Source organism: Alligator mississippiensis, chromosome 4, assembly GCF_030867095.1.
Source record: "Alligator mississippiensis isolate rAllMis1 chromosome 4, rAllMis1, whole genome shotgun sequence".
Classification (NCBI taxonomy): Eukaryota; Metazoa; Chordata; order Crocodylia; family Alligatoridae; genus Alligator; species Alligator mississippiensis.
Window position 1 is genome coordinate 149,239,446 of NC_081827.1, and position 20,078 is coordinate 149,259,523.

The window sequence follows — 20,078 nt, forward strand, 5'->3', positions numbered from 1 at the left end:
ATATGGTTGTCTTGGTACAGCCAAAAGGCTTTCTACAGTGTGGACGTGGTACTGTAACAGAAATAAAGAAGCTTGGTGTCTTCAACACTTGGTTATGGTTGCATTTCTGTAGTGCCTATGGTACATACCAAGGACTGTGTCCTGTTTCATCTTTATATGCTTAAGTGGCACTTACGTAGCTGACTAAGAGCAGTTGTGGGCATTTATGCATACTAGGGACCTACCTAAATCATGGTGGAAGTTTGCAGCACAGCGGCACCTTTAATCTCAATATGTCTCTACATGTCCCCCCCAGCCCCACCCCTGCCACGCTGCTGATTGGCCAAGAGGCAATTAATTAATGCTGTGGTTTTTGCTTCTCGGCCACTCAATGGCAGGGAGAAGAAGGGGTGCACAGCGAAAAGAGAAAGATTAAAGGCTCCACTGTGCTGCGAACTTCCACTGCAATTGAGGTAGGTCCCTATTTATCTGGCTGTTTAGATACCACCTGCAACAGGCTCAGATGACCCAGTATGCATATTACTGACCAAAACAAAAGAGAGGAAGGGGGCCCTACCACCTTTTAACTCATTAGCCTAGTGCTTGGAGCACTTAGGGCACAAGAGATCCAGATTTTAAGCTGTCCATCACCCAGAGAGGATTTCAGGCTGCCTCTCCCACTTCCCAGCACACCAGGCCATAAAATAAGCAGTGCCCACAAGTCTTCAGCCCGTCTCTTGAAACTGGTCCCCTTGGAGGCCAGGAGCGGGGAGGCATGTGGAGATAGGAAGAAGAGAGCAAAGCACAGGGAGAGTGACTTTGAGATCGATGCTGACCTAGAAGCAAGAGTGCGGGCCCTGGGTTTGTGATTGGGTGCGGGCCCCAGCCTCCAACGGAGCAGAAGCTGTTCACCTGCCCTTTATTCATTTTATCCAGGGATTACTAAAAGCAAATGGAAAATCCCCCATCCTCGTCCTCTTCCTCTTCTAATGTTAAACAGTCACTGATTATGGGACTTATCCGGTGCTGTAGCAACGAAATTTGGTGCCCAGGGCAAAACCTGCAGTGGCAGCCTGTCCTCTCCTCGTGTACAGATCTAGGGGGCACACACCCTCCCATGCTTGCCTGGGAGTGCATGCAGTGGCGGGAGCTGCCCTTCCCCTGTCCCCCAAAACGAGCTGTTCACAGCTCCATCCCGTGCCCTGGCCCGGCTGGGCAGCACCTATTGGAGCCCCTTTGCTTTGGTGCCCGGGGCAGTTGCCCTGCTTCCACCCCACCCCCGCCCCTTTGCTACAGCACTGGACTTAACCTGAACCCAGGCAATCTTATTCTGCCCAGGCTCCTACACAGCCAAATTGCTGCCTACTGAGCGTGCCCAGGAGGGAAGCACAGGGTGAACTCAGCTACACAAGTAGAGATAAAATCCAAAATACTTAAGTGGCAAAAATTACACCTACGTAGCTGTGGAAGTGCCACTTTGCATATCATAGGATTTTACTGATAACTGGAGGGGTAGGGTACCCACATGAGAAATAAAACACCACATTCAAGCCATTGGTCCAAATTGGTCAGAGCAGGGATTTGAACTTACAGTGGCTAAGTTCAGACAGTCAAAAAAAAAACAAAACTGAGGCTGAATTGATTCAATCTTTGCAGGTTAGTCTACACTGCATAGCTAGAACCAATAAGCAAGTGAGCTGACCTTCATATTCCATGCTGGAAATGCAGCCACATGCCTACAGTGGCCCAGGCTCTTCCTGACTCAGAAGGTACATGGGCCAATCTGAGGTGATGCTCTGCTAGATTTGGTCCTGGCCCAAGGAAACGACCCAGTGACCAACAGAAATATAGAGGGAAGTCTGGGCGACAGCGACTGGAAACCATCATGTTCTCTGTCCGACGTAAGGCAGACAAATCCGATAGCAGGATTGAAGTCTTGGACTTCAAAAATGCAAATTTCAACAAGCTTAGGACACTAGTAGGGCAAGTGCTGCTGGACCAGGGACCAATGGCAAAAGGTGTGCACGAAGAGTGGTTGTTCCTTAAAGACATGATCCTTGAAGAACAAAGGAAGTCTATTCCCATGTGGAGAAAAGGTAACAGAAGGGCTGGGAAGCCCTCTTGGCTAAACAGGAAAATCACAGTCCTCTTAGGAAAGAAGAAAGAGGCTTATAAACAATGGAAGCGCAGGGCAAGCCCCGAGGAGGACTATTCCACCATGGCCCGTATTTGTGGGGAATAGATAAGAAAGGCTAAATTGGCAACCAAACTTAGATTAGTAACAGGAATCCAGAACAACAAGAAATCCTTCTTTAGGTACATAGGGAACAGGAGGAAAACAAATGGGAGTTTGGGACCATTGCTCAACAACTCAGGAGAGCTGGTTACTGGCACCCGGGGGAGAGCTGAACTCCTGAATGACTACTTCACCTTGGTCTTTCACCGGACCAAGGGGAAAATCACGCCAGATAGAGTAGAGGATGAGCACGGTAGGAGTAATTGCCTTCCTACTATTACTGTAGAATTGGGATACGACCAGTTAATAAAATTAAACGTATACAAGTCAGCAGGACCAGATGATCTTCATTCGAGAGTGCTGAAGGAGCTGGCCAAGTCATTGCAGAACCCCTGGCAAAACTCTTCCACAACTTGTGGCAGTCTGGAGAAGTCCCTGAGGACTGGAAGATTGCCAGTGTTGTGCCCATCCACAAGAAGGGCAGGAGGGAGGACCTGGTTAACTATAGGCCAGTCAGTCTAACTTCTGTCCTAGGGAAAATCCGAGAAAAGTTGATCAAGGGGTTTATCTGCGATAAGTTTGCAGAAGGTAAGATTCTGAATGACAGCCAGCATGGCTTCATCGTGGGCATGTCTTGCCTTACCAACCTCATCTCTTTCTACGACCACGTAACTCACCACCTGGACACAAGAGAACAGGTTGGCATTGTATACCTAGACTTCCAAAATGCCTTTGATCTTGTATCCCGTGATGTCCTCTCGAGAAAATTGGAGGATTGTGGGCTTAACTCTGAGACAGTCAGGTGGATGAGAAACAGGCTGCAGGATAGGATCCAGAGTGTTATAATGAACGGATCTGTGTCACCCTGGCGAGAAGTGGGCAGCGGTGTCCCACAGGGGTTGGTGCTCGGTCAAGTACTTTTCAACATCTTTATTAATGATTTGGATGTGGGGTGAAGAGTTCACTGGCCAAGTTTGTGGATGACACCAAGTTATGGGGGAGTGTGGTCACGCTTGAAGATAGGCTGAAGATACAGGCGGTCCTAGACAGGCTAGCAAGTTCGACAGATCAGAACCTGATGAAGTTCAACATTAAAAAATATAAAGTGCTCCACCTCGGGACGAGGAACCCCCAACGCATCTACAGGCTCGGCAGCATCAAACTGACTAGCACCACAAATGAAAGGGACCTGGGGGTAATAATAGACCACAGTATGAATATGAGCTGGCAATGCGATGCTGTAGCCAGTAGGGCAAATAATACTCTGGCGTGCATCAATCGATGCATCTCCAGCAAAGCCAAAGAGGTGATTCTTCCGCTCTACTCAGCATTGGTGAGACTGCAGCTGGAGTACTGCATCCTGTTCTGGGCACCACACTTTAACAAGGACGTGGAAAAGGTTGAGAGAGTCCAAAGAAGAGCCACCTGTATGATCAGAGTCTTAAAAGGCAAGCCATACGAGGGAAGGCTGAGGGATCTGGGACTCTTCAGCCTGAGGAAAAGAAGACTAAGAGTGGACCTGGTAGCAACTAACTGCTATACTAGGGGTGTACATCAAGGGCTCGGTGAGCAGCTGTTCACCAGAGCACCTGAGGGAAAAACCAGGAGTAATGGCCACAAACTCCTGGAAGATCGATTTAAGCTTAACATTAGGAAAAACTTCTTCACAGTCAGGGTGTCTAGACTGTGGAATAAGCTCCCTCCAGAAGTGGTGCAAATCTACCCTGGAAATCTACAAGAGGAGACTAGACAGTCCCCTTACTGGGGTCACCTGACCCCCAGTTATCTTTCCTGCTTGGTGCAGGGGGCTGGACCCGATGATCTTCTGAGGTCCTTTCCGGCCTTACAATCTTTGAATCTAAGCCGGGGGCTGCTAGAGCTCACCTCCCTTTTGGGCTGAAACAGACAGCTTGGGCCAAGGTTAGCCTGCCCACTCTGCGAGGGAGGTTTGGGGGGAGATGCAAAGCATCCTGGGATGCTGGGGGACTGTGAATTATTTTGAATCTGGAGGGGATCTGGGACAGAAGTTTAATAAGTCAATTTAACCTAAATCAGTTAAGTCTGATACTATACCCGTCCAGGTTTGGTTTTGGCCATTTTGAAAGTGGTTTATGTCCACTGAACTTCTATTGAAGGGGTTGTCAATTGGGGGTACCAGCCTTCCCTCCCCCCACCTCGCCCTCAGCTCCACATCCAGCCACTCACCACCACCTCCTCCGCCAGGGGTACACTTATTAAAAAGGGGGCCACCAGGGGTATACTTATTAAAAAAGGTTGAAAACCCCTGTTCTATTGTGTTACAAATTTGAACCAGTTTCCCATCACTTATACCAGGTTCTGTGTAATATCTATCTCTAGCCACTGTCACAAGTCCTAGGGGAGCGTCCTTCCTGCAGGGCTGTTGGTTCCTCTTATTTTCCACTCAGGGATTTTCCCATGATCAAATTTGAAAGTTCTCACTTTTGGCCCACAGTGGGCTGAAAAACTGTAGAACCGCCCAATGTTTCACAAAGCAGCATCTCTGGGCGTTTTTACATGTGCTTCAGGATGTGGCACCGTATACTTTAATTAGCGACTTGAGCTAATTAAAAGTGCCCATGTGTCATGTGTATCAACGTGCCCACACTGAAAAAAGGTAGTGGGACACTTTGAACTACAGCTCATCCAACATGTTTTAGTTCAAAGCGCCCCACCGCCATTTTTTCAGTGCAGGGATGCTGATACACGTGACGCGGAAGGCTGCTGGAGCACATCAGTTTCCGTGCTCCAGAATCAAGTCTGCTCCGACACACTGGATTTCCAGCACAGCAGACTTCCCGCAGGTCTGTAGGTGATCCCTGTGTGATCAGATGAGCCCTGTTCGAAAGGCTTTTGGAAAGATAGGAAAGTGTTAAAAAAAAGTGTTACAAGAAGAGTTTGTGGTCTGGAAAACCTGCCTTAGAGGCAAGAGACTTAAGGAGCTCAATATACTTTGTTTAGCAAAGAGAAAGATAAGAGGTGGCCTGTTCATTGTTTACAAGTGCCTACAAGGGGAGAGATTTCTGTTAGTTAGAGAACTCTTTAGCAGACAAAGGCATAACAAGAGCCAGGGACTGGAGGCCAAAACCAAACAAATTCAAACAGGAACTAAGGCACCAAATTTAACTGAGCCTAATGAACTCTTGAAACAATTTACCAAAGGGATGTGGTGGATTCCCCCTCACTTGAAAACTTTAAATGTGGATTTCCTTCCAAAAAGATGTGTCCTACCTCAGCCACACAGCCTGAGCAGGGCAGAGAGGGAAGGATTTATGAAATCCACTGGTCTGTGCTTTGCGGGTACAAATTATATGCTCACTCTGGGGCCTGAAATCTTTGCAGTGATCTGGATCCTATTCTGGCTGGGTCCCAGTAGAGGAGACAGAGTGAGTGAGGGTGTGTGGGACAGAAAGGAAGATAAATACAAACAAACCAGTCCACAAAACCCAGCTAGATTCCAGGCAGAATTCCCAGAACCGGCAGTTAGGGAGAAACAATGATTTGCAAAGGGGACATAAATGTGCCATAGGAATTAACCCAGGAGGACCCGGTTTTTGCAGAACCACTTCTCTCTGAGGAACAGCAGTGGAGTTCCTTAGGTCTTACACAATTTAGCAGTTCCCAAACAACAGTTCTCAGTGGAGGGGGAAGCCCAGTTCCCTGTACATTCCTAGACTTGTTTTTTCCTGCAGCTCCATGAAGCATGTTCAGCTTTGGGGCATGCATTATGCTTTTCAGGCTGATAAGGGACACTTCCACTGCTCCTCTCTCTACTTGGTATTTTTCCCTATGCAACCTTTTTCACCCCTAGACTTGGTTTGCGCCTATGGGATTCTTCATGCCTGCCAAGTCAGGCCACACTTCTGCCTGGTTCCTAATGCAAGGTTCGATTCAAGTCACTCCATTTTTGAGCTGGGTATATTGCTAGCCTGAGTCGGGGAGGATAATGCTCTGCACTGCTAGTGCCCTTCAGCAAGTGAGGAAAGTCAGAGTTGTTTCAAATTAATCCACCATTTTCTTGTAACTAGTTTTTTGCTATCCATAGATGAATCAACCTTAAAGGAGGCCTGTCAAAGTCACTTCAGCTCTACTGGCAGCTTAAGTCAATCAATGAGGCTCAGACATGGAACAATCCCCAGCTCAAAGCAGGCCCATGGCAAGGTGGCCAAAAGTGCCATAGGCTGTCACTGTGAGGGGTTCTCCCAGTCCCCACCTGGGTTTAAATCTAGGAGTGTCAAAGATCTGTCCCATGAGCCAGATTCAACCCACAGAGCCCTGTTATCTGGCTTGTGGTGAAGCCTGTGGGTCTTGGAGTGGAACTATGTGTTGCAATGTGGTATGTGTAGGATCAGCCCCATACACTACACGTGAGGCTAAGGCAGGCATGCACTTCATGCAGCATGCTAGGCTGGCCAGGACTCATTCTTCATGCAGAGCATGGGGCTCTTCTGGGGTGTGTGCTGCATGCAATGTATGGCCCAGGCTGGCCGCATGCACTGCATCCGACTTACAGTCTGGTCTGTGGGCCCTTTCTGGCCCAAGGATTGGCCCTGCACCATTCATCCAGCCCATGGGATCTGATGAGTTTGACATGCCTGAATTAAACCGAAAGGGTTTGATGCTCCTTCTGAGATATGTCAGTGGCATTCCTTCTTCTCATCTGCCTGTTTCCTTTCCCTCCTCAGCGTGTCCCATCGGTTCCTTTAAAGGGTCTGTTGGAGATGCCCCCTGCCGTCCCTGCCCTGCCCATAGCCACACTACGGTGGTTGGCTCCAGTGAGTGTGCCTGCCAGAACCGATACTACCGCTCCACATCGGACACCTTGGATGCCCCGTGCACTGGTAAGTCTCTGGCTGTGGGATCTGAAGGTGAAGGAAGGTAGGGCCAACAGGAAAGGACTTGACTGCAGGAGGCAGAAACATCACTGATTCATCTCTTCCAAAAGGAAAAGGGAATAATTTTTCTTTGCTTATTCCACTTGCAAGGACCTGGAGGCTGCTGCCTCTAATCCACTACAAATTGTATCCACCCATCAAGTGTAGCTGAAAAGACTTAATTAATCCTACATATTGCATGTAAATCCCAGTATATGGAACACAAAATCCTGCAGTAAAAGAATGCTGAAGTTGCAAAGTCCAACACTCAAAAATTGGGAGGTGCCAAATTTTATGTGGTCTTTCTAACCTTAGTTCAGTTCCCTAGACATGCCTGTATTATGATGCAGCATTAAATATATGACCGTGGAGTTATTTTGCTACTGGACTGCTGCCTCATTCAGTGCCTCCAGATGGACAGTGTTCATTGGATAAGCAACACTTCAATATTTTGCTTTATCCTGGTTGTTGAAAGTTCTGTGCCTTCTTGACTGTACAGTATTCACTCTGGGCACAGCTATATGAGATGTTTATTCTGCAGTAGACTAATTAGCTGTGCAGTAGACATCTCAGTGTCTACACGTGTACCCCTATTAGGCTGCAGTAAACTAATTTACTCCACAGCAGGGTAGTACTTGTAAATACAAGTACTAATCTGCTGTGGAGTATAAAACTCCACAGCAGTGCACATGTAGATGCTGGATGGGCTGGCTGGGCTACAAAGGTGTTTCAGTGAGGTGGCTGCCTGCCAGCTAGCCCCAAACTGAAGTGAAGCCCCTCTGCAGCACGTTGAGTGAGGGAGTAGCCCCAGGCTTGCACCCTAACCTTCAGGGCCCCCGGCCAGCCAGAGCTGCTCCACCCCAGCTCAATGTGCTGCAGTCCTAGGTGCATGAATAGATGTGCACCCAACAGCAATAAGCTCTGGAGCTTATTGCTGCACATAAATAGTCACGTGTAGATGCGCCCTCTGAGCTATATCCGAGTGCTTCTCAACCCCTAAGTTATCTTTTCAAGCTCCCATTGGGTAGAAAGGGTACTGTCATCCCGTTTTGTAGGTGGAGAATTGAAACACAAGGAGGTTTAGGTTAAAAGCATTAAATGATTGGAGAGGGCTGGGACCTGGCATTATGAGAGGGAGGAATACGGTATGATACATTGTGAATGCAGGCACAGCTCCAGCTAATATTGTGGCAGCTGCGAGTGGCTAGGGCATCTGACAGTCAGACCCCAGGGTCTCAAGCTGGGTCTCAGAAAAAGAAAACAGCTAGTGAGCCCTTGTTAATTGCTTAACTGATGTGACATGCCCAGCACAACACAGGAACAGTGTGGTAGAAGCAGAGATGGCATGCAGGTCTCCAGGGCATCAGGCAGCTTGCACAGCCACGAGCCATTCCTTCTTGCTCTGTAGTCCTCTACATCTTTCACCTTCCACCCTCTACAACAAATGAGCAAACAAGACATAGGTCCCATGGACAACTGCTTCCCTGCTACAAAACCCTGGCTCATTCCTCTGTATTGTCTGTTTTCTGCACTGAATAGAAGAAGAGTTCTGAGGATAAAGAGTGTATCTGATCATCTCTTTATGTCCTGTATCATAACGCACAGGGGACCGAGTAAGTTCGCACAGGAAAGTTTAAATCTAGCTTTTGCTAACTTTTGGTCTTGTCCCTAGCACATTCCATTGACATAGTTTTTGTGAGCAGTTTTTTTAAGCTAAAAGAACAAACAAAAAAATCACCAGAATAAAATAGGAATTCTGTTGTGTGGAGTTGCCCTGGTCCTGGAACAGGAGCTCTTAGATCCACCACACAATCCTCTGCCAGTTGAGCTAATGGAGTAACTGATAGCACCAGTTGGTTGTCATCTTCTGTGTGGATCAGCACTTGGCGGGAATGAGACACACATTTTGCCAATGGGTCTCAGATGTCTGCAGACAGAGGAGGAGCAGTGAGACTCAGGGATCCTGCTGGGCACTGGGTCTGACTCTGCAACTTAAGTAGGGCAGTAGGGGAGGGAACTGCCTTGGGTTGCTGTTTGCTTGGGGCTGCTGAATTCTGCCTTCACAGGGTGCCACCAACCCCTGCCCAGGGGTGCCCTGTCCCAACATCTTGCCCTCTTGATTTCAGATTCCCTTACCTTTTCTTTCGTCTCTGCTTCCTCCTCACACTTTCATAGATTTTTGATCATATGTTCTCTCTACTTTCAGGCATTCCCTCTGCCCCCCGGGATCTGAGCTATGAGATCATCGGCTCCAATGTGCTCCTGACTTGGCGCCTTCCCAAGGACCTGGGTGGCCGCAAGGATGTCTTCTTCAATGTCATCTGCAAGGTGTGCCCGCCGGGTTCCCCGGGGCCCTGTGTGCGCTGTGGGGACAGTGTCCAGTTTGAGCCACGTCAGGTGGGGCTGACAGAGAGCCGTGTGCAAGTCTCAAACCTCCTGGCTCGTGTGCAGTACACGTTTGAGATCCAGGCTGTCAACCTCGTGACAGAGCTCAGCTCTGAGGCTCCCCAGTATGCAACCATCAATGTCAGCACCAGCCAATCAGGTGAGGAGGCCTGTTTGTCTGTCTGCCATCCCTCCTGCTTCTTCTCTCTCTTCCTCTCCCTTTTATGCCTTTATTCCTTCTTTCCTGTCCTGTGCCTCATAGTAGGCTTCACTGTGACTCTCCTTCTTTGGCGATTGCTCTTGTCCTTTGTTGCCTGTCTGTCTCAGGTGGTTCATGTGCACCATTTTTTGTTACTCTTTCTGGCATGGGCTTTGCTCCCTTGACAGAAAGGCCAAGATAAGCTGCTGCTGTGGTTGTGATCATTCATGGAAGAGGGGAAAAATCAGATTCAGGCACCAGCTTGAAGGGGACAATGTTGGGCGAAATGGCTCCATAGGTTGGGGAAGCAAGTGCTGCCTGGAGAGAGACAGGAGATGTTGCAGAGGGCTAGCAGAGGGCTCTGTGGGTGTCATGTGGCTGTAGAAGCACTGAAAGACTGTTTTTTCACCTATTCAATCTGACTCACCTACTCTCTTCTCTGATTTTCCTTTTCCTGCCTTCCCTCTCTCCTGTTCATTGCCCTTCCTCCTCTTGATCTCTCACCAAGTACTTTCCTGTCTTCTGACTCTTTCAGATCCTCTCTTTCCTCAGTCCCTCTTCTACCAATTCTCCCCTTCTGTCTCTCACTCTCTCCTGTCCTCTTCGCTTGCTCACTAGCTGCACTCCAGTTCATGTTTCATGGTGCCTTAACCAACATTATGAAGTGATTTGCGACATCTCTCTTTCTTTGCCTTACTGCCTGTCACTATAGGGTGGGACAGAAAGACATTAGCACAATATAATGTAGTATATCAGGTGAAAGGGGATGATCTAGTGAGTGACCTGAGGATCGAAGGGAAGCTTGGTGACAGTGATCACAAGTTGATCACTTTCTCTATCCACTGCAAAGCTGGCAAATCAGTCAGCAATGCAGAAATCCTCGACTTTAGGAAAGCTGACTTTCACAAGCTCAGGAGGTTGGTTGTCAAGGCCCTGAGAGATCACCATCTGACAGGGAGGGGAGTCCATGATGAGTGGTCACTCCTTAAGGACACGATCCTAAAAGCACAAGGGAAGTCCATTCCAGCCCGTAGGAAAGGTAGCAAAAGGGCTGGGCAACCCCCTTGGCTCAATAGGGAACTCAGACCTCCTTAATCTTAAAAGAGAAACTTATAAGGGTTGGAAGATGGGAAATACCTCTAAGGAGGATTATGTATCACTGTCCTGCACCTGTAGGGAGTGGACCAGAAAAGCCAAGGCTGAAACCGAGCTCAAACTAGCTACAGGAATCAAGAACAATAAAATGTCCTTCTCCAGATACATGGGAAGTTGAAAGAAAAATAAGGAAAACATTGGGCCCCTGCTGCACCAAATGGGGCAGTTAACACCTGACACATAGGAAAAAGGTAATCTCAATGATTACTTCGTGTTGGTTTTCCACCAGCCTAAGGAGATCACCCTGCCTACCAGGACACAGGATTACCAGGGTAAGGGTGACCATACACCTACAATTTGTGAAGTCCTTGTGAGGGAACACCTTGAGAGGCTGGACATCCACAAGTCAGCGGGCCTAGACGGAATGCACCCAGGAGTGCTAAAAGAGTTGGCTGATGTCATAGCACAGCCAATGGCAAGGATATTTGAGAACTCATGGCATGCAGGAGAGGTTCCTGAATATTGAAAGAGGGCCAGCATGGTACCTATCTTCAAGAAGGGAAGGAAGGAAGGAAGACCCAGGGAACTGCAGGCCAATCAGTTTGACCTCTATCCCTGGAAAGATCTTGGAAAAAATTATGAAAGAATACATCAACAACAGACTAATGGAAGACATCATCCTGAGAGACAGCCAACACAGCTTTGTTACAGGTAGGTCTTGCCTGACCAACCTCATTTCCTTCTATGACCAATTGACATGTTACCTGGACAGGGGAGGAGAGGCTGATGTCATTTACTTGGATTTCAAAACAGCATTTGATGTGGTCTCCCATGATGTCCTCATGGTAAAATTGGGAAGCTGTGGCCTTGACAGCCTTACTCTCCGGTGGCTGGGTAACTGGCTCCATGGCTGGACTGAGAGAGTGATCATCGATGGAACCGAGTTAACATGGCACATGATGATCAGTGGCGTCCCCCTGGGTTCAGTACTTGGACCAGTACTCTTTAATATATTCATAAACGATCTGGATTCTGGTGTCAGAAGCGGACTGGGTAAGTTTGTAAATGACACCAAATTATGGGGAAGCACAGTCACTCTAAAGGATAGGCGGGGATTCAGGCTGACCTGGATAGGCTTGCAAGGTGGGCAGATCGAAACCAACATAGAGAAATGCAAGGTGCTCAGCCTCGGGAGAAAGACCCCACACCATACATATATGCTCAGCACTGCTACACTCACTAGCACCATGACCAAAAGAGACTTGGGGGCCATGATTGACCACAAGATGAATATGAACCACCAATGCAATGCCACAGCAAGCAAAGCAAATAAAGTCCTGGCTTGCATCTAAGTGCACCTCGAGCAAGACCCGCTGTCATTCTCCTGCTTTACTCAGCTTTGGTGAGGCTGCAGCTGGAGAACTGCATCCAGTTCTGGGCTCCACGCTTTTAAAAGTCCATGGAGAAGCCTGAGAGAGTCCAGAGGAGAACCACACGTATGATCAGAGGTCAAGAGAGCCGGCCTTTTTAGGAGAGGCTGAGAGGCATGGGACTTCTCAGCCTGGAGAAGCGTAGGCTCAGGGGGGACTTCGTGGCAGTCTATAAGTATATAAGGGGCGTGCATCAGGATTTGGGAAAATGTCTGTTCACCAGGGCACCCCAAGGGAAGACAAGGTCAAATGGTCCCAAACTGCTGGAAGACCCTTTTAGACTGGACTTAAGAAAAAGCTTCTTTGCTGTCCAAGTTTCCAGAGTCTGGAATAGACTCCCCCCAAAAGTGGTGCAAGCGCTTACTCTGGCCATGTTCAAGAAGCATTTGGATGATTATCTTGCTGGGGTCATTTGACCCCAACTGACTTCCTGCCCTTTGGGCAAGGGGCTGAACCCGATGATCTTGTGAGGTCCCTTCCAGCCCTAATGTCTATGAAATCCGTATATGAATGGCTTTGTCTGGCACTGCAGTGTGTCCACCTCTGGAATGAAATGTGGACCGCAGTGAAGGAGGAAACTAGATCAGTTACCAATTCTGTAGAAATGTGGAAGTGCTAGGATGCAGTGACACAGCTGAGACTTGATGAAGACTGAAAAAAGGCTCAATCCTACAATTTTACAAAAAACCTACTGTGGGTTCTTTTATATGATAAGCTTTCCTTATTCCTTAGCCCTTCAGTATTGTGGTGCCAGTGCATGATCCTGAGATGTCACTGGCCTGTCATTGAAAAGGTGTTTTTCATTTTACAGAGCACCAAGGTATCAGCATGCTGAGTGCCATCTTACAGTTGCAGTGAGAAAGTGTTATCCTGGCAGTATCAGGGCTAGGGAATGAGAGACCAGCCCTGGCGCTGGGAAGAGAAGGGTTATGAAAACAGTTTGAGTGATGGGCACAACATAGAAGGTTTGTCTATGGAGGGGAGGCAGCATGAACACCATGAAAATCCTAAATTGCTGCAGAAGTGCTGCACGTCGCTGAGAGGGGAAGGCCTATATGACCAAGGCAGTATCAGAGAAGTGAATCCATTCCTATGTGCAGCCTGAAGGGTGTGGGCAAACAGAAGCTCTGCAAGGCTTGTACACAGCATGCATGGAGAGATATGGCTCAGTGTTTGAGGTGGGGTCACCAGGATTAATTTAAACTACATATCATGATCTGTGCCCTAATGTGGAACTCAGTTGGACTCTCCAGGGAATGGGAGAAAGCCCCAGCACTGGAACTACATAAAATGAGGTCTAAACAAAGACAGAGAGAGAACAAATAATAGAGAGCAGTTCCGCTCTGGTGAAGGATCAGGACTGAGTTGGCCAAAAGGTTTCTTCTGGCTCTGGTATCTGGGTTCTACAGAGTATTGGTGGATGCTTTGTGAGAGTAGGAAGGATGTGGCTGGACTGAGAACCAGTGGCAGGTTTGCCCTTTGTACCTGGACTTCATGGAGGGATTCCAGGTTTTGGAAAGGAAGGAAAATCTGGGCCCAAAGGGCCCCACTTCCCTGCTATGCCATTCCAGATTGGTGACACGGGCAGGAGGTACAAGCTGTCATACAGCTTCACTGCTGGAGAAGCATTGAGGAGCAGAGCTTTCATGAGACACTCAGCCCAGCCAAGCATGGAGCCATGAGCAGCTGTATGGGTGTCGCAGGCCGATGGCCACCAATGTGGCTAGGCTGTCAGAAGAACACAGGGAAAGGAGGCTCCTGGGGTAAGTGTGGGCTTAGGATAGTTTCTCTGACCTGTTCTGGGGATAGGCAAGTGAGCCTTTAACCTCCTCTTCCTGCCCTTTGCCATGTCCCGACCCTACCTGGTCCCTCTTCCTCCTGGCCCTGCTCCAGGATTGCCAGTCTTCCCTCCTCTTTGCCTCATGCCTCACTTGCCTGTCCTTGGCAGTCGGTTTCCCTCCTCTGAGCAATGAGGAGCAAGTCTTTTCTGCTTCCAAGGGGGCTCAAAGAGGGAGGGTGGGGGAGGAGGTGGCAGTCCTGACAGCCCCTTCTCTGCAGCTGTGGTGTGTGGTGAATAGTTATTGTGGCCAGGCTCTTTGTGTGTGTGTGGGTTTTTTTTCCCATTCCCTGCTCTTCCCTGAGATCATTAGGAGTGAACTTGAGATGAGCCGCCCTCGATTCATAGTGACAGCTCACGCTAACGAGGCCTCTATTGCTCCGTCATGTGGCCTGTCTGGCCCCCGCCCCCCTCCCTTCGAGCCCCTCGGCAGCTTTTCGCTTTAGCTTAGTTTTTTTTATTATTATTATCATTGCACACAGAGCTGGATTCTTGAGACTCAGAGAGGGGCAGGAACTGATAGGGAGGCCATGAGGAAATGGGAAGAGAGGAGCTTTCTGAATGGGTGGGTGTAGCACTTTTTCCCTCTCCATTGAAAGAGACACGGCCAAACAAAGACCCTGCAGCCCTGGCTGCTCCTGGACCCCTCTAAGCCTCTCCATCAATCAAGGGTTCTCCCACCTTCCCTTATAGCTGGTCCACGTAACCCCCCTCCTGGAAACACACTGTCCCTAAAACTATTCCACATTCGCCTCCTTTTGCCCAAGTCTCCCATTCCCTTCTTTTTTCCCCAAGACCACTGCCTTTTTAAAAGGTTCCCTACAACTTGCAGCTCACTCTCCCCTGCTCCACAGTGAGACCTGGGATCCAGTGGTTGTGACATCAGTTGTTTCCATGGCAGCTGAGGATAAAGCCCCACCCTTAGATGGCTGTCTATTTAAGGTGGGGGAGCCAGGGCCCGGCACAACAAAGCTCTTCTTCATTATGTGCTGGCTGTATAATCTGACTTGACTTCTGGTAGCATCTTCCATGCAAGCTGCATCCCAGTGCTCTCTGTGGCCTAACATGGCTGGTGTACTGAGACGGATAGCTGAGGGAGGAGAATGGTCAGGAGTAGAGGCAGAAAAAACAGAGCTGATTTCAGCAGATTTCTGAAATGTCAAGATAGGGAGAGGAGGAGACATGAAAGTATACAAAAGGCTTCCTAGAGAGCAGAAGTTGCTGAGAAAGTCCTTAGGTGTGTGAAGCACCAGGGCTTTGTGGTGGGGGAAGGAGAAGGAAAAGCCATTGCGGAGCCAGCAGAGAACCCACAGAGCTCACTGCCACCGCCCCTTATGGAGCCCAGATCCTACAGAATGAGCAGGGTTGACCCATTATCACTACATTTAGTAGGACACGTGTAGAGTAAATAGCTGCTGTCCAACTTCAATTAATATGTCAAACTGTCCTTCTGGCAGGTCATGAAATGCTTCCCCTGTGTGTAGCTTATTCCACAGTTGTCCATAGCATGGTTCCTTGCTTCTTCCTCTGAAGCCTTTATGTACGGCCTATTGTTAGAAGCAGGATTCCTGGGGTAAACAGACCAGTGGGCTGATTTGGGTTCCAGGGGAGCAGAGGAAGAGCCAGAGAGCCTCACAGAGGCCGTGAGGATGCTAGCTCTGCACGTTATGCCTGGCCTTTGAGACTGGGCTGTTCTCATCTCGCACGTGAACATCAAAAATAATGATTCTAACAGGCCAAATTTTGCCCTCGGTGACACTTGTCAGCTCTATTGTCTTCAGTGTGTTTACTCAGGTGTAACGGACTCAAATTTACTAAAAGACCTGGTGGATGGTGCAAAGGAACTACGAAGGCTCCAGCTTTTGGTGGTTTTGCAGGATGAGATGAGAAATTTTTCATGTTACAGGGGATATCTGCACTTTGGATAAAGGCAGAGGAAAGATGTTCAGGTTTGGAGAAGTAGGCAGAAAGTACCAGTGCTGAACCTTGTTATGCACTGTAAAGTAAAAGTCTCTTATATTTGATAGACAGGTGTGGAACCCTATTGTTAGTAGCAATAATAATAATATTCTTCCCTTCTAAGCACAATCTATCCAGGGAACTCAAAGTGTGACACTGTGACAGGAGATGGTCTGCAACACCTGAATAGATATAGAGGCGATTCAGGGAGAGGGACAGAATAATGCTGAAGCTGCAGCGACGGCCTAAAGGAGACGTTATCAGCACAAAAAAGAGAATTGTTAAGTGCACAGAGGAAGGTAGTTTCTGTGCTGTATCCAGGCGGAAATCTCTTGAGAACAATGGTGCATGTAAAGCGTTTGAAGAGAGGATGGGTTCTTCGTGTTCTTTGTTGAGAAAGGGGGACGCTGACAGATGGAGTAGCTGAGAGTATAAATGTGGACAAAAGATAGTTTAACAGTAGTAGGTTTGGAGATAGCACTGGAGGAAAAAGGCCTATTGACAATGATTGCAGTATAGTAGATCTGGGGAAATACAAACCATAGGAAAGGGAAGAGAGGCGGGAAGAAAAGGGACAGGATGCTTTTGGCCACTGCTGTGAGGAAAGGAGTGGGGAAGAAAACTCACAAGCATTCAGATCTACGTGAGATACACAAGGGCAGTGACTGGAGGAGTCTGAGATTGAGCAGATACCGGGGAGAAGTAACTTCAGAGTGGCATCAACATGCCTGCCTAAGTCTTACGTGATGGTTATATCAGGGGAGGCAGAACAGCTGAAGGTGGTAATGTCATCCATGTGGGAGGTCCAGCTACATAAACCACAGAGCGTTTGAGAGAAGAGGAAGCAGGGAAGAGGGGAGTGAGATGGCTGAAGTGTCTGGAGCAAATAGTCACTTGGTGTTGTTCCTCCTGCACCATCCCTCCTACTTTGAGCATTAGCTCTGATGGAGAGAGGCCAGGAGGTGGGACAGGGATGCAGTTCAAGGTGGGGCTCAGTAGGACAGAGGGTGCTGGTGTTCCTCTGGCTCATGCACTGCAGTGAAATTGCAGTGTTACTTTCTAGGCAAAGCATCAGAACACCGGAGACTTGCTGCTCCCTTGTGAGAGAGCTCAGCATCCTGGAAACCTTCTCAAATAATTAACATTAACAGCCAATTAATCAGTGTCTTAACTGATTTACCAAGGTCAGTTCTGCTCCTCAGTTAACAATTTATGTGAATTCTTTGACCTTAAAGAAATTCCTACTTGCTAGGAACAGAAGACTGAAAAGGGCCCCCTGGGCCATCAAGTCTAGTCTCCTGCATCGACAGGCAGCCACTTAACCAAGGAATCCCTAAAATTGCTACGTCAAGCCCTTGCACACATAGCTACAAGGCCCAATACCAGAACACCAAGAACACCAGACAGCAGGGCATGGCAAGCTTTAACAATACCAGGCAGTCCCTTGTGATCAGGCCACCACAGGCCCCCCTTCCTCAGCGCACCAACAACAGAAGCAGGGTGGGGTTATGGCCCAGTAGCCACAGTCACCTTATTAGCCTGACACCTCTCTGTCCCACCCCCATGAGAGATGCCAATACTGTAGGGACAGGTGTCAGCATAGCCAGCAGCCAAGGGGTTAATGCAGGAGCATCTGGGTCTAGGGACCCTCTGGCATCCCCCTACTGCAGCTGCTGGTTCTCATCAAGAGCAGCTATCAGGAAAAACAAATTTGGGGCAGGAAAGGCAGGGGCTGCAGTGTAGGAGCTCCATTGACCCTCTGGCTAGTTGCTATGCCAGTACGTCTTCCCTGCTGAAGTGGTGTTTCTCACAGAAAATTGGGTGAAGGAGGTGAGCCTGACAAGGGGACAGGGCTACAGGTATGTGAGCCCCTACCTGTCCCACTGGCTGTGGGACTCCAGTGTGGGTTGGATCCAATCTCTTTGCAAGCCAGATCCAGCCTATGGGCCATAGTTTGCCAACCCCTGCCCTACAACATGCTGTGGGTAAAAGGCAGGGTAGACAAGGGAACTTATCAGCATGTGCCCATTTGTTTCTAAGAAGACCAGACCCCACATTACCAGGAAAGGCAAAATCCCTAGCAACCTTGCCAATCTGATTTAGGGGGAAAATTCCTTCCTGTTTCCAAATTTAGCAATTGTTATAATCCTGAGCAGAAGAGCAAGACTCTGGTAGCAGTAGTGGTAGGTCCAGGCATGGCAAAGGGTCCAGGGGTAGGGGTCTGCCAGTGACAGGAGGTTTTTAGGGCAGGCCAAGCTCCACTCTATCAGCCACAGCCAACAGAGCCAAAGGGCGCTGAATTCTGTGGCAGGCCATGCACCTCCACCCCCCAACTTCCAGTGGCCCGTCAGTAGCGGACTGGATAAAGAGGCTCTACAAGACAGATCCAGGCCATATATTTGACACCTCTGATCTAAACTAATTAAGTCGATTGTATTGTCCTTTTTCAAGTAATCAATTACCTTGACATAGAAGGATATTAAATTAGTTTGACATGTTTGGGGGTAAAAAAGCCATGTTGTGTTTTACTTCATCTTATATTTTCTTCCATATCTTTAATTATCCTTTCCTTCAGTATCTGGTTCTAAGACTTTACATATTATTGAAGTCCACCTAAATAGATTTGTAATTGCCTGGGTCACTTTTTTCATCTCTTTCTATAAAAAAGTCATTAATAGATGAGATTCTCTTCTATCTGTTAATCACATTACTGGATTTAGACACCTAAGTATGATTTCATTCCACCTTATTCAAGTCCTGAAAAAACATTAATGCCTTCATGCATGACCCAAACTGTTATCTGCCAACTGTGAGATCAAGTCACACAACAGCATCATGGGGGAAGAGGACTCACCCACCTTTTTCAGTAACAGTTTTTCAGGGACTCCAATAGAGTAGAACAGAATTGCACCTTAAGTGCCTCAGAACACTTACAGGATTAATTGGTGGAACAGAATTTGGCCCTACATTTGCTATTCTGTATTCATAAGGTATTATATGGGACTTAACAGATTTAGTGAAGATCCATGTTGGAGTTCTTTTAATATTCTTGGATGGAGATCATCCTGCCCTCCCCAGTTCTTTGTCAGAAAGCAATCTATGTTTTGCTTCCACCTTTAATGTAGTGCTTTCCACTTCCATGTCTTCATTGCCCTTCAGTACTCATCTGTTATCCTCAGTTATCTCTTCATGTTGATGGAAGACTGAGGAAAAATATTTATGGAATAATATGGCTATCTAGGTTACCCTTGATCTCTTCCCCTCCTCCAGCCTATAGCAAAAATGTCTTCCCTCCTGGTTCTCCTTTTTATTTACATGATTGAAGAAGCTTTGGTGCTAGTTTGAGTATTCTTCAGAGAGACTAGCTCAACTAAGCCTTTGGCCATTTTCACTATATTCCTGCTTTCTTTGATCATAGAAAAATATTCCTCCCTACAGACCAGTCTCATTTTTTACTGCTTGTAGAGCCTTGGTTTTTTTCTCTCATCTTTTCTAAGGTCTGTGTTTGTCCATGACATTCTGTAGTCCTTCCCTACTGATTTTTAACTCTCATTTGGGATGTAGTACCTAATAGTACCTAAGATCATTTGTACTATTGCCTTGCAATCATTTCATGTCCCTTCATCAATGTTCATCAGCTCTCAGATCCAGTCAGCCTCCCTAACTAATTGCTGTTCCCTCAGACCTGAAGAAGAATGCATTGCTTTTGAAAGCTTCTCTAAGTCTGTTCCAACCATGCAGCTGGTCCAATAAAAGATACCACCCACAAAAATCCTTGCCTCATACATTTCTCATAATTAGTCATGGGGTGCAGGTCTCTTTAAGGTCCATTTTATTATTCCATCCTAATGTGATTTTTACCCAGATTCTGTTTTGTCTGTGTTGTCACATTTTAATTCCTTGAAATCTACCACTTTATTAATATACATTGCTACCCCATTACCTCTATTTTATTTTTCCCCTTCCTAAGCAGTTTGTGCCTTTCAGTATCTGTGTTCCAGTCATGGTTACTATTCTGCCCTGTTTCTAGTACTCCTATAATGTCCAGTTTCATGCCACATACAGG

At 47.7% G+C, this 20,078-nt stretch overlaps 1 protein-coding gene across 1 annotated transcript in view; it reads left to right on the top strand.

The window, feature by feature from the left end:
- Window positions 1-20,078, top strand: part of LOC102567866 (ephrin type-B receptor 5) — a 113,029-nt gene that overhangs the window by 65,103 nt on the left and 27,848 nt on the right. Inside the window, exons 5-6 of the mRNA XM_006271790.4 lie at window positions 6,919-7,074; window positions 9,314-9,652. Coding sequence (XP_006271852.1) covers window positions 6,919-7,074; window positions 9,314-9,652 — 495 coding nt within the window. The remainder of the gene's footprint in view (window positions 1-6,918; window positions 7,075-9,313; window positions 9,653-20,078) is intronic.